This window comes from Takifugu flavidus, chromosome 19 (genome assembly GCF_003711565.1).
Source record: "Takifugu flavidus isolate HTHZ2018 chromosome 19, ASM371156v2, whole genome shotgun sequence".
Lineage (NCBI taxonomy): Eukaryota > Metazoa > Chordata > Actinopteri > Tetraodontiformes > Tetraodontidae > Takifugu > Takifugu flavidus.
The window spans coordinates 514,217-528,932 of NC_079538.1; the positions used below are offsets into that span (position 1 = coordinate 514,217).

The 14,716-nt window shown below is 42.8% G+C and overlaps 2 protein-coding genes across 2 annotated transcripts in view; both read left to right on the forward strand.

Moving 5' to 3' along the window:
- nt5dc1 (5'-nucleotidase domain containing 1) overlaps nucleotides 1-3,051 on the forward strand; it is a 28,358-nt gene extending 25,307 nt beyond the window's left edge. The window contains exons 11-12 of the mRNA XM_057016482.1: nucleotides 67-235; nucleotides 587-3,051. Of these exons, the coding sequence (XP_056872462.1) occupies nucleotides 67-235; nucleotides 587-699 (282 nt within the window). The 3' untranslated portion in view covers nucleotides 700-3,051. The remainder of the gene's footprint in view (nucleotides 1-66; nucleotides 236-586) is intronic.
- Nucleotides 3,052-3,497: 446 nt separating this feature from the next.
- Nucleotides 3,498-14,678, forward strand: dse (dermatan sulfate epimerase). Its single transcript, XM_057016472.1, has 6 exons — nucleotides 3,498-3,646; nucleotides 5,550-6,006; nucleotides 8,075-8,328; nucleotides 9,882-10,121; nucleotides 10,286-10,493; nucleotides 10,654-14,678. The coding sequence occupies exons 2-6, from the start codon at nucleotides 5,594-5,596 to the stop codon at nucleotides 12,401-12,403; spliced, it is 2,865 nt and encodes a 954-aa protein (XP_056872452.1). The 5' UTR covers nucleotides 3,498-3,646; nucleotides 5,550-5,593; the 3' UTR covers nucleotides 12,404-14,678.
- The last annotated feature ends 38 nt before the right edge of the window (nucleotides 14,679-14,716 follow it).

Sequence of the window (14,716 nt, forward strand, 5' to 3'; positions counted from 1 at the left end):
GTAAAATTCCTCCATTTTCTACACGCTGGGACATGAATGTGTGTTTTGTCTGGCTTATCTTGACAGGATCAGGGCATGAAGGCTCCCTCTGCCGTGTCCCAGCAGTGGGGATCTTACTTTGTAGATGTACATAAAAGTGGAGGTAGGGATGAGGAGCATCAGAAGATGACCTGGTGCTGCTACTGCATTCACAAATACAGCACCATGGCCATCCCCAGTGTGGAGCATATAGCAGGTATGTAGCATGGCAGACAACACATTAAGTCTGAAAAACATCTTTTTGTTTGACTTGACCTGAGAAACTGGCTATAAGCAGGTGGGGGGCATGATCATGAACTGCTGGACTGAGATTTCACATCAACACTTTCATAAGCATCATTTACAGTGAAGCATGGAAACTGTATAAAGTATAGCATGTATGGATATTTAATAATAATATGATTTTTTTGTCACAATTTTAATTAACGGGCTCTATTTTCACATTTGTACAAAACCAAGTTTGCTAATGACAGTATTCATCTGCAATGTGTGATAAATGAAAAATGATTTTGTACCACTGATGTCCTGTTTGAATTTGTCTCTCTAGATCTGCCTCTGGATTACAAGTTTCCCAGATTTTCTCCGGACAAGCCCTGCACCACTGGCTACTACCCCAGACCCCCCGACTCTTTGCTAAAGTGGTGTGAGTGTTTGTCATAAGTAGAAAAAAAAAGATACAAGCTCAAAAGCTGGAGAAAGAGTCCTCCTTACCCTCTGCCTCAGGAGAGGAACGTGCCTCCATTTCTGCCCGTAGTTCCACCCTTGATACCGCTGCCATCCGTGGATGCACCCACTCTTTGTTCATTCAGAGAAACCATGTGAATGTAAGCCACAGTATCTCTGTGTAGCGATGTTTTGTGCTTTAGTCTCCTGTACATGTGCAATTACCACATCATATGTGTGTGCCCACGTGTGCGTCTGCATATAGTGATAATTGAAAGTGTAGTGTTTTTATTGTTTCATGTGGGTAGTTTTGTTTCCTCCGTATAAGCTATGATTTTTTTGACTGTCCCTAAAATGAAACCTTCTCCTTTCTCCTTATCCCTGAAGTGTCGATGACCTCTTCATCTCAGCGATGAAGGGGGCAGGAAATCCAGATGCTCTGAGTGTGCTCAGTATGCTAAACCCTCTGGGTTTATTGTGTCACTGTATTTCTGTATTAACACTTACATCTTGTTTGGTTTTACAAAGAGGAAATAGACAGCTCTATAAATGCTTCCTTTAATGTAAAAAAAATTGTTCAAAACATTATGCGAAGCATAAGTGGAAATCGTATGGCTATCTCGATCCATACACAACTGGAGCAACAGAAACCCATTTGGATCAGGGGAGATATTCCAGAATATAAGAGGTACCGGTAATTCGTGGCCCTTTTCCAATCCAACCAACTAGTGAACTCCGTGAGACCCACACTGACATGACAGCACTTGCAGACTCCACAAAGGAAGACTGGAACCTGGAACCTGTCAGAAAACCGTGCAAACACCTGTGCAGGCATCTGCCACCTTCACGCCACAAAATTCATCTATTGTTGGATGTAACAGAACCCAATGGGGTTTAAGAAATACAGAAACCAACAAACTGAAAACACAAGTTGGGCTGTTTAATTTTTAATATAGTTTAATATGCACTCTAAGAACCTAACTAGAAGTTAGGGCTGATGCGGCATTTTTGTCTTCAGTCTTTAGGTGGTTGTTACTAAGGGACCAGCACAGTGTCATTTGGTGTTGGCTGTTTCTAAGTCTTTGGGAAACTCGATAAGAAAAAGAATGCTAGGTGTTGTCTCTGTGTCTTTTTTGGTGCAGTGATGTGATTTCTGAGTGATTGTGTAAAACATATGGCATTTTGTGCTCCATTCATGTGCAGGTTGAGATGTGCTTTAGCCCAGTGCCAAATGGTTATTTATTCCATGTACAAAGACTAACTGTGATATTATTTTTATAGGAGCATTCAGTTCAGAGAAATGTGTAAAAGTTGGATTGCCCACTGGTAGCGTTTCATCCCGGAAGTATAGCCTTGATTAGTGTCTAAATACCTCATCTTCGTACCTCTCTTCTCCACTAACCCTTGTCACAAGTGAGCTATTTGGGTTAACCAGTCCAGTTGAGCAGGGTGTTTGTGGGCCCACCGCTTTAGTCAGGAATGCTTAAGTTCTAGATCGTTTGTTTAAAAAGCATCAGTTTCTCACAGCACGGTGAAATTTAAACTCATTTTGGCTCTTTTCCAACAACCAGTCAACCTTGATTCCCCCCAGTATTTTTGAGGAACTATCTAATGATGGTTCAGATCATCAAATCCTCCTTGATACAAGACTCTAATCAGGTAGAATATTTTCCTATTTCCAGCCCACCTTATTTGTATAGCACATTTCCAAATTATAAACCTACATAAAGAAAACATCAGCCAGAATTCCATTTCACCAAATTCTGCCTAACTGATTCTGGGAATCATTTATTGGGATCAGTTGTGGCTGATTCAGTCCTACAATTACAGATAATAATCAGTCAAACCTTCCATCTTTCAAATTTAGATCAGAGGTTATTTTTTCATACCATATTTACGGTATGTGGAATGGCAACAAAATAGAGGTGGACAGCACAGATTGCTAACCAGGGTTGGCCTAATTCCATCAGGCTTTGTTTAAGAACTGGGCTGAACATTCTGGGACTATCACTTCAGGAACCACGCAGAGCTTTTAGTCTGTGGGTTCTGTCCAATCCAACAAGTCTAATCAATGATCGTCTAATGAATGATGAGAAGAATTTGAGCGGAAGCGGTGTGGCAGCCTTCGGTATTTCTGGTCAAAGTTCATCCAAAGTGAATTACTTGTGCTGTGTGTGCAGGTGTTTTATGCATACAGCTGTTGTGGTTGTACCTCTTTTCTCATTGTTTTCATGCACATTGGCCTTATTTTTAAATTTATTTGTGGTCCTAAATTGTTCAGAGACACAGGGAAGGCCGAGATATATGTTCAGTGTCAATTATGTTGATTCAATAAAATGTTCGACCCTTTTTTTTTTACAATTGTCTCTTATTTCCTCCAGTCTATACAGTACAGACAAGAACTTTGAATCAAATGTCTTCAGATAAGGTGCCAGTTCCCTAACAGACTTTTGAACAGGTTTTGAAAACGGCAGTACTGACGGTTGCTGCATGTATGAACTTGCTGGAGCAGTTGGATTTGTTTAAATATTAGAGTATAACAAGCCAATTACAGGAAGACGTTTATTGATCAGTGCTATGGAAAGTTAAAGAACGTGCATTTCCTCTTGCACTGCACAAGATTGTTCAAAGTAACAAAACCTATTTTTTCCAGAAACGACTCCATCACCTGTAGACTCACAGAAAAGATGAAGTAAGGCGTCGCTTGCTGCTTCAGCCCCTCGGTTAACTAACCTTAACCCCGGGGAGGAGTATGAGGAGGAGGGCGGCCCTCCGGACCCTCTCCTTCCCGGGTAACTAACCCCTCCTCCTCTGCAACGGCTCACATTCCTGCCCTCCCCACTCCGACTTTAACTCGCAACCTCGCACCGAACTTTTCCTCTATCGATTATCAGTGGATGGTTGGCGCGCGTGCGGGCTGATTGAATTATTGATCGGGTGACAGGTAAGGTCCGTGAAGGCGTCACTTTCCGTCACGCGGACGGAACAACGAGGCTTTTGTTTGTTCGAGGTCAACTCATCCATAAGACCAGTGACGTCACCGCTTTGGCTACTATTACAGCCGCAGTCCAATTATCATGATTGATAAACTAGCAGTTTAATAAGAAATGCTTGGGTTAAAGGGAACCTGTAGGCGTTCTCCTGACCACCTTCATCTGTAGTGAAGCAATACCTGCCGTTTGAATGCCTTCTATCGATTTTGAGTCTAAAATTTATTAATGTCATTAATTATAGGCTACTTATTAAAAGTAATCGGTTCAACTGTAGTAGCTGCAGCACAAATAGATGTATTGATTGTATCAGAGGCCTATGGGGACTTTTCACTAATAAATATCAACAAGCCCAAACTAATAAGTTATCTTGTAGGACTTGATTTGTAGGCTAAATTCTGATTAATACTGACTAAAGGCGTTGGCTTACTGAATGCCAAAGTTGAGACCTTAATGTGAATATTGTATAAGCCCCAGGCGATGATACTGGTAATGCCACTAATTTCCCCAGTCGGTCCTGTAAGAAAAAAAGTGGTGATGGTCATGTTCAAAACACAGATGCTTAGAACATATCCAGAAATACTCCTAAATGTGAGCTTGTAGACAGACTTTGTTTAATAAAATAAAATGTAATATATAATACTAGTGTAACTTAACTGAGGAGGTTTGGCCATCTGACATTCAACTGTTTTTATGTTTGCCAAATCGATGTGCTGCACTTTGACAGAGTTTGACAAATCCTCCTCATTTCAGTGTTTCGTAACAAGTCTAAAGTGTTAAAAAGTGGTGAGTGCTACAGGATGTTGGAGGTTACTTGGGTTCAGCCAAGTCGGCAATATACCTTCAAAACAGTCCTGTAACTTAAATTTGTTTAAATTACTGTAGTGCAGATGAAGAGCGGGGAGCAATGTCGTTGGAAATATGGTTTAATTCTTTAAGTTTGAAGTGCTGTAGTGATAGTTTAAATTCACTTTGCACTGGAGTTGTATCTCATTCTTTGGGAAACTCATTCATTCCCAAATCATCCCAGTAAGTGGATATGTATATGCTGAACACGGTGAAACAGAACGGGCAGCGTTTCTGTCTAACTGAGAGGTTCCTAACGAAGTTGCAGTGTAATGAATTACCGTAGTCTTCGTGGTCACCGACGCACAGGAATGTGATTCATGAGGTCAAATGTCAGAATGAATCTCAGGCCAGGCAGAATTCTGCAGAAACCAGAGTGTGAGAGAGTCTCCTTTATACTGATGCGACATTAATATGAATATCACACATACACACACACACACACATGCCTGACCTGCTCTTTATGGGACGACCAGTTTTCCCCGGGCTTTTGCCAAGAACTTGCATCAGATCAGCGAACTTACCGTGGCGTAAGGACCAGACGGGTCTTTGTGCTGGTTCCATTGTATGTATGGCCTCAAGGACATTTGTCTGTCACGGGGCCTTTGCTCTTCCACACACCCCAGCTGGTTGAAAATATCAAGTAAAATATGATCACATTCTTGAAAAGTGTTGTGTAGATTGTGGGTCATTATCATTTTATGTGATTCCTTTAAATCCCACTGTGTCTCCAGTGTTGTATGCAGTTATTGACAGAGGTAAAAGCCGTATATCATTTCAGGGAAATTATTGCTTTAAAAAGACTACCCCCGATGGGCTACAGTGTGGAACCTACAAGATTAAAAGTAACTGTCCTGCTCAGTAATGGCGTCCATTGGCTTGGAACGCCTGCATCATCAGAACTCCAGCTGTATCTCATTATTGAAGGAATGCAGGACTGTAAGGAAAGGCTGTGTAGAATCCGATCTGGCTCCCTCAAACCCTTCTCTTTTCCCTCCCCCTCCTTCTTAGTTGAGTTCCTTCAATGATGCCACAGTCCCCTCTCTGATGAGACGATGAGGACCCACACCCGCGGGGCCCCCACTGTCTTCTTCATAAGTCTGCTGTGGCCACTGTTGGCAGCAGTGGACCTGGACTCCAGTGGAGGGATCCCCTTTATGGGCGGTAACTACGATGGACACCCCATGCTGTACTTCAGTCGGGGGGACGTGGAGGAGATGCAGTATGCTGCGGCCGGGACCCACCGGGACATGGCGAAGAGGATCCGCGACGCCGGGGAAGCCATGCTGGAGCACCCTGAGGAGTACCTGCCCCCCTGGAGCCCTGCCGAGTTCACCGCTCGCTGGAACGAGGTTTATGGAAACAACCTCGGGGTGCTGTCCATGTTTTGCCTGCTGTACCCACACAGAGCTGGAGCCCTGGACCTGGTCAAGGACTACATGGAGAGGATGGCGGCTCAGCCTAGTTGGTATATTTTCTGTCTTTTTACTATTTCATTCAGAACTTTTTTGTCAGTTTATTAAATATGTTTCAATGTCTCTAATTATTACCTAATCTCTTAGTTGGTTTTATTTCTGAAGTGTTCTCCGCTTGCGTGAGAGATAGCAGAGATAAAGACGTGCGGTTTCAGAAAGATCTCTGTTCCAGGAAATAGGTTCAGCAGCTGTCTGCTGTGCGTGCTGGTGCTGCATGTCCCCAACCCCAGTGCAAAGGAATGACATGTCCAGAGTGATCAGCCACTCGGCGCTTTAGTTGAAGAGATAGCGCACCGATTTACAAGTCACTGCTGTGATCATGCGAGGTGTTTCAGCTTAGTTTACTTTGCATTCATAGATTTTGCTCAGCATATAGAGAAATCAGGCAAAATGAAAAACTTTTGTACCTGCTGTATCTTTGCCAAAATTTAAGTTTCTTAAGATCAACTTTGGAGCTTTATTTGCCTTCTGGCTCACGTTGGGGGTGTTTTATTTGATTGTTGGGACCTTTTCCATCCTGTACAGTGCAGGTTCTTTCAAACTGCTGTTCCTAAGCAACAAGTCAAATGTTTCTGTTGAAGGACACAGTAGGAAAGAAATATTTTGCTGGTTATTTTACCTCCATGACACTGTCTCATTTGAATGTGGCATTTACCGCTTTGTTTGCGTCTGTATGTCAGGAGAAGAGACAACATTAGAGCATTTGTGTTGATTTGGACCAAGTTGACAGTTTTAGATCATCTGAATTTAAAGGGATCTTTGTAACAAGTCCCTACTACTGTACGTACACCCTCCCACCTCCTTCATATGGGGGAGGAGGCACATGAATCCCTATCATTTGATGCTGCGTTGTCTTGAAGCATTAAACAGGAATTTTCCTGCTGCCTGATTCTGGGATGTTGGGCTTTGTGTGAGTTTGCATGATACCTTCCCCCCAGGGGCAATGTGAAGCCACTGAGAACATGTCTTATTATGGTCACCAATGCTCTGAGGGTTAGGCCGCACTGTGGTGCTACGACCATTCAATTATGTCGCCATCAAAACCGACAACTCTATTGCCATGCAGAACATTTGCATTGTGGCTGACTGGAGCCGGTTTCAACCCCCCCCCCCACCTTTGAATGCACGGGATGTTTAAGCGGTGACAGTATTTTATTGCACTTGTAAAACAAACACATTCCACATTTCTGTTAGAAATGCATGTTTCCAACAGTGATGTGTGCTAAGAGTGGCGTAACGTCTAATTTGTTGCTGAGTGGTGAACTGAGAGAACAGAGGATTTTTACACAGGAGATTACAGCTGAAATGCTGGAATGTGTTGACAAGGGATAATGGGAAGCTGCAAATTTTACTTTAAAAAAATATCCCAGCAATATAAATTGTATCTTTCAAAGGGACGGGGTAAAATAGGCACTGAAAGTACTAAATGATGATGCAACTTCTGGATGCCTTTTGTTCATGTCATGTGTCATCCACTCATGTTTGGTTTGAAGCTCATCAGAGGCCACATTTGTTTTCAATGACAGTGAATAAAAGTGAATAAAACCTGGCAGATCTCCGCATTAACAGAGCTCCAAACCTTCTTCTCTTCTCTTCTCTTCTTCTCTTCTCTTCTTCTCTTCTCTCTCTTCTCTTCTCTCTTCTCTTCTCTCTCTCTCTTCTCTTCTCTTCTCTTCTCTTCTCTTCTCTTCTCTTCTCTCCTCTCCTCTTCTCTCCTCTCCATTCTATTGTCTACCTGCCCATCCTCTACCTGTCCTCCCCCCTCCCTCTCCTCTCTCCTCTCCTCTCCTCTCTCTCTACCCAGCCGGCCATAAGCAGGAGGGTCCCCATACATGAGCCTGGTCCTGCTCAAGGTTTCTTCCTGTTAAAGGGGAGTTTTTCCTTGCCACTGTCTGGGGTTAGGCCCTGGGATTCTGGAAAGTGCCTTGAAACAATTTTGATTGTAAAAGACGCTATATAAATAAAGATTGATTTGATTTGATTTGAGTTTATTAGAAAGCAGTTGCTGCTGATGTGGTTGGGAGGATTCCACACACGTGTGATATGTTGTGATGTTCGCAGGTTGGTCAAAGATGCTCCTTGGGATGAAGTTCCGTTGGCTCACTCGTTGGTTGGATTTGCCACCGCTTACGACTTCATGCACGAGTACTTGAACAAGGATCAGCAGGAGCGTTTCCTCCAGGTGATCGGCAATGCTTCGCGCCTAATGTATGAGAAGTCTTACGTCAGAGGCTGGGGATTTCAGTACCTGCACAATCACCAGCCCACCAACTGCGTGGCCCTGCTCACTGGCAGTCTGGTTTACATGACACAAGGTTAGTCACTGCCCTCAGGGGAGCGCCATCCAAACTACAGCTCAGGCTGATCAAGTCAATGTTTTTTCTATATGAACATATGTTCTTAACAGTTTCTCCTGAATATCTAGCTTCAGCCTAGCAGATACTACTGTGTATATGACTTATTTTTCTCCTGCCAATTACAGAGACATCCAATATGGATTTTCTGAGCTTCAGAACAAAGCACAGTAGTTGCTTTATTGCTCCAAGGATACGGATCTTTAGGAAATCCTATATCAGGATTATTTAAACAAAAACACGTTCGTCATTTTCCACTTTCACATTAAATCAGCTCAGCACACCTGTAGCTTCTCTGTCCTGCAACAGGCTTGACATTATACCAAGTGTTCTGTCAATAGGACACCTGGTGGAATTTCCAAGGAACCCCAAAGCGACTTGCTGTGGATTATGTTCTGTAACTTTTTCATTGGATTTGGAATCAACTGAAGCTCTGACTGACTTTGACTTCAGCAGATAAAACGGCACCAGCTCTCATCATTGCATTCCCCGTACTTGTGTTTGCTTGTTAGCACCTTGAAGCAAAAACGCTGAATTTGAGTCCAGCTTTGTTCTCCGTGTTCACTTTTGGACGTCGTCAGTATTTAGATTTGGTATTAGGATTTGGCCTAATCAGCTCCAGATGTGGATGTGTACTATCGTATGAAAAATAGATACAAGCAAAATTGTTTTTAAAGCAGCAAAAAAAGACCCTCCCCGCAACCCTGAAAGGGATAAAGCAGTTAAGAAGACAAGAAAAAAGATTTTTGCCATGGTTTGCAGTCGCTGATTATTCTTTGATTTATTTAGCGAAGCGTTGTGCTGCTGCAGCGATCTCCAGGGCCAAAAACCTCTTTTTCTGTCTCAGTCCAAGAATAAGTCAATAAGTCACCACAGTTAAAATAAATAACCAAACTCAGATCAACACGTGTGTTGTGATTTTTATTTTAATGATTTTTACATAAAAATTAAATTAAAAAAACATTAGATTTGAAATTATTCTTAAAAGAATGTAATAATATTCCTGTAAAAGGGTGCATGTAACACTGTAATTTTTAGGCTTAACGAACAACTATTGTGTTGATAAAGATTAAGTTGAATTTTATAAGAGCTGTAACAAAGTGGCAGGAAAAAGTGTCTTTGTGAGTTGATCGTTTAGCCAGTTATGAAATAAATGAGATCCAGGATTCAGAGGGTTAGACTGGAAAAAAATGCTCACTTCCTTCCACTGAAGTAGAGGGGAAGTGAAGTTCACATCTGCTGATAAACCAAATCATGCGCAGCGTATACAGTGATTATTTTAACTTGTGTTTTTCATTTTCATTCTGAAGTTTTTGGAAAGTGTGTGTGTGTGTTTGTGTATGTGAATGATTTACTATTTGAATTAATGTTTAATGTAAATATTTGTTTCCAAACTTTGATTGCTAGTTATGAACATACAAACCTGTAGCTAAGTCCACAACAGCTGGATCTGTGTTGCATTCTGGTCTTGGAAAACCTCAGAATATCATAAACCAAAACGTCCTGTGTTCCAGGTTACCTACAGGAAGCTTACCTGTGGACCAAACAAGTGCTGTCTATCATGGAGAAGTCCATGGTCCTCTTACAAGATGTGACAGATGGCTCACTGTATGAAGGCGTGGCCTATGGCACATACACCACGCGTTCCCTATTCCAGTATATGTTCCTTGTTCAGCGTCACTTTGCCATTGGTCACTTCCGGCATCCTTGGCTCCTTAAACACTTTGCTTTCTTGTACAGGACCATCCTACCAGGTAAGTGTGACCTCAGCTCATGTGGATCACTGAACCTACAAATGATTGACCCTCAGAGTCAAATTCTACTGGATTTCTCCTGGACTTCGTTTGCCCAATCATGCATGACACCTTTTTATAAATAAATGATTAACCTTTCCTGTGTCTTCTGACCATCTTGCCAGGCTTTCAGCGGACCGTGGCCATAGCTGATTCCAATTACAACTGGTTCTATGGACCAGAGAGTCAGCTGGTTTTCTTGGACCGCTACGTGATGCGAAATGGCAGTGGGAACTGGCTGGCAGACTTGATTCATCAGAACAGAGTGATGGAAGGCCCAGGACAGGCTGGGAAAGGCCAGCGCTGGTGTACTCTCCACACAGAGTTCATATGGTGAGGGCCTGGTTTTGACCCTGCTGAAGTCTTTCTTTAATACCTGCAGAAAGTTGGGAAAGGGAAAAGTATTTATTCCCTTTTCATTTATTTTTTACTTCATTTCAATTCTTCTGCTGCCACTTTGCCTCCATCTGACGCCTCCTTTCATGATTTGCAGGTATGACCCAGGCCTAATTCCAAAGCCTCCATCAGATTTTGGAACGTCCCAGCTTCACTACTTTGAGGACTGGGGCGTAGTGACCTATGGCAGCGCTTTACCAGCCGACACCAATCGCACTTTTCTCTCCTTTAAATCAGGGAAACTGGGAGGACGTGCCATCTATGACATTGTCCATAGGAATAAGTACAAAGAGTGGGTGAAAGGGTGGAGGAACTTCAATGCTGGACACGAGCACCCTGACCAGAACTCCTTTACTTTTGCACCCAACGGTGTCCCTTTCGTAGCAGAGGCCCTTTATGGTCCCAAGTACACATTGCTGAACAATGTGGTGTTGTTTGGCTCTTCTGTCTCAGATAGTTGTTTCAAGCCATGGGCTGGTCAAGTTACAGAAACTTGTGACTCAAAGTGGTTGAAGTACAAGGTTGGGCAGGCAGCCGACACCCAGGGCAGAGTGGAAGCTGCTATGCGAAGAGAGGGAATGGTCTTTATTCGCGGTGAAGGACATTCTGCTTATAATCCAGAGCTGAAAATCAGGAACTTCCAGAGGAACTTGCTCCTACTTCATCCACAGCTCTTGCTCCTTGTGGATCACATCCACCTGCAAACTGACAGCCCAACCAGAGCAATGAGTGCCTTCTTTCACAACACAGATCTTCCATTCCAGGGTACTAGTGTAGATGGTGTACATGGAGCATTCATTACACATGGGCAGGATAAGTATAAAATGTTCTGGTTGGATGACACGAGCTACAGTAACAAAGGAACGTTAGGTTACTGGAATTACCCTCGAGGGTATCCTTATAATGGTTCAAACTATGTGAATGTCACCATGCCTCTCAGGTATCCCCACACCAGGGTGGCTTACATTTTTTTTGGCCCAGGCGTGGACGTACAGAGCTTCAGTGTGCGCAGCGATAACCAGAGAGTGGATATTTATCTGGCCACCAAAGATCACACATACACCATCTACCTGCTGACCACAGAGGAGACGAGCAAGCCTCTTTATGCCATGGTGCTACTTGACAAGAAAAAGGTTGTTTTCGAGAAGTCGGTGGAAGCAGGAGCGGACAACTCACCCGATGAAGTTGAGGAATACGTCAACGTGATGGAGGACAACCTCCAGCACGTCAAGCCCGTCTTCCAACAATTGGAGAGACACATTCTCGGGCGTGTTCTCAACACCGCCAGCATCCGCAGGACCGCTGAGCGCCTACTTCAGTTCTCTGACAAGAGAAAGACGGATGAGGTCATCGAGAAGATGTTTGCTATGTCCAAAAAACAGGGCAAGGGCAAAGGCGGCAAGAGACTGAACCTCGGAGAGAAACTCTCAGAGAGTTTTCCAGATATTTTTGCACAGATTGAGGTGAATGAAAAGAAAGAGAGACAGAGGACATCAAAGCATACCTACACAGACACTCCAGAGGAGGGGGATCAAGACCTGCGTGCATTTATGGATTATACAGACGGCCACAAAAATAAAAAAGGGGCCTTTGTCAAGGGTCGCAAATTTAAAGAAATTCATATGGGGGTCAGAACAGAGAGCGAGTCCTTATCGAATACCTCCTCATACATCCGACTCTTTCTACTCCTCAACACGGCCACTTTCTTCCTGCTGCTTGCCATCATACTGACTCGTTTTCAGAGGGGTCGGAGTTTGCACACGCAGAGATGTTTCTACTTGATCCTCCTCATAGACTGCTTCATCCTGCTGTACCTCTACTCGTCGTGTTCCCACACAAAGTGCTAGCATCCGGAGCACGAGAAGGGATGCAACTGACCCACACACCTCAGTCTGAGCCAGATCGTAGAACAAAATATTGGGGTTTTATGAAAAAAGTCCTAAATGTAGAAATAAAAGAAATAAGGAGAGAATCGGTAAAGTCGCAGCACTTGAGAAGACTCGTCTTTTGAAATTCCTGCTTTTACTTTCATATTTTGTTGTATTTCAGTGAGCTCTGCCTCAGAATTTGTGGTTGTTGATTCTGACATGACCACAGGGTGGTCAGGGTGTTAAAACAGAACATTATCCACCCTGGACTGGTGTGCATATGATTCCAAACCATAGCTGCACAATATACTGCATTCCGAATGTATTCTGACATCTGTCTGCAGCAGGCAGCTACACCCTCCAGACCAATATAGGGAGCTAAACACATGGTTTGTTTTTTACTTCCACATGTTTTAGACATATTTCTGTCACACAACCAATCACAAATTTTAGAACACCGTGCTTTTTCCATTTTTTTTACTGAAAATGATTGTTTATTGTGTTATTGCAGTCTGAAATGAACGCATAGGGAAAAAAAGCAATTTGAGTTGGAAAAATAAATCATGGAATCAATTTATAGATTAAAATGCATTCTAAATTTTTGACTCACCTTTGTAGCATAAAAGTTGAACCCACTCATGGCATTATTTCCTCAATAGAGACCAAATATTCTTCAGAAAGTTCTTCCTAAGTCTGTTGCAGAAGTTCCCATAAATGTGTGGCACATGTAGGTTGCTTGGCTTTCACACTTCTGTTCAGTTCATCCTAAGCCAGCTCGATGGAGTCCGGACACTCTGCTGGCCACTCCGTGTTTTCAAGCTTACCATCATGTTCTTTTTTCTGAGGTAGCTTTGGCATAGCTTGGACTTGTGTTTTGGGTCATTATCTTGCTGTAGGATGAACCGCGGACCAACTAGGCACATACCAGAGGGTATTGCATGGCGCTGCAGAATGCTGTGGTAGCCGTTTTGGTTGAGGATGCCGCTCACTCTGTACAAATTACCGACCCTGATCCAGCAAAGGAGCCCCAGACCATCACACCTCCTCCTCCATGTTTGAGATTTGATGTCACACACTGTGGAATCATCCTCTCGCCTACTGGACTGCGTACAAAGATGCTGTGTGATGAACCAAAGTTTTGAATTTTTAATTCATCAATCCATAATACCTCCTTCCACTCTCCAGTAGTCCAATGGTTGTGTTTCACGGCCCAGGAGAGCCTCTTTGTCTTATTCTGACATCTTAACAATGGCTTTCTTGCTGCAACTCATCCTGTCAAACCTGCAGCAAGTCCTCTCCAGACTTTCCCCCAGTTTCTGAGTGTCTTTTAATGGTGAAGAAAACTACTCACTGACACCTTGACTTTCTTTGCAGTTTTCCTGTAGGAAAGATTTAGCTTTTTAAGTGCTCTGACGGTCTGTCTCTCTTCCATTGTTAATTGCCTTTTTCTTGCCATTTTTGTAGCAACACGCGACTTTCTCAAGTACAATACTGTTCAACTGATGCTCATGAGGGTCTGGTACCACAGTGTGTTCCAACACTACTTTGCTTGTCAAGAAAAGTTGGAACACTTGTAGGAATTAGTAGCACCAGCTTTCAAGGCTTGCATGAAAAAGGCCTTTTTTTTTTGAGTCATAATAGCAGGGTATTTTGGTGGGTCTACATTCAAAAATTGTAGCACTATGAAATTGACCTGTAAATAATGAACAGTTCATGATGATGAGATTATAAAGTCACATTCTGTTGGTTTGCTTTAGTTTTAACCACACTGTTGTACAAACATAAATGCTGGTGCGTATTCCTGTGGTTAGAATGTGAGATACAGAAATACAGTCTTTACAGGTAGTCCATCCCAGGACCTGCACATTTACTCCTATAATTACCTCCAATCAATCTGACTCATATGTTTGGATTGAAGGATAATTTTTGAGTGCTCACAAAAGGAAGAACATGCAAACTCTGTATTGACTCAGTCATGGAATCAAACCTTTATCGTCTTGAGGTGACATTACCAACCAGACACACCAAATAAAAAAAAAGAGCATTATTTTGAGCTCATCATCATCCAAAGAGCCTTTAACATTTCTGCTGCAGCAACATTTGCAAAGGAGAAAACAACACGAAGCAGCAATATAAGGATAGTTCTGCCAGATTTTGTGCTATTGCTGAATTTGACAGAATGCCTTGAAATGTATGAATCCTTTTTATTTCTGCTGTTCACTGGTTGCCTGTGAGATTAAACCTATACAATACATGAGATGTAGAATAATTTTCCTAAACATTTGAAGAAGA

Excerpts from the sequence above, each read along its gene's own strand:
- dse (XM_057016472.1), top strand. The coding sequence starts at position 5,594 with ATGAGGACCCACACCCGCGGGGCCCCCACTGTCTTCTTCATAAGTCTG. Across the intron at positions 6,007-8,074 it reads ATGGCGGCTCAGCCTAGTTG|GTTGGTCAAAGATGCTCCTT; the intron begins GTATATTTTCTG and ends TGATGTTCGCAG. Across the intron at positions 10,494-10,653 it reads CTCCACACAGAGTTCATATG|GTATGACCCAGGCCTAATTC; the intron begins GTGAGGGCCTGG and ends CATGATTTGCAG.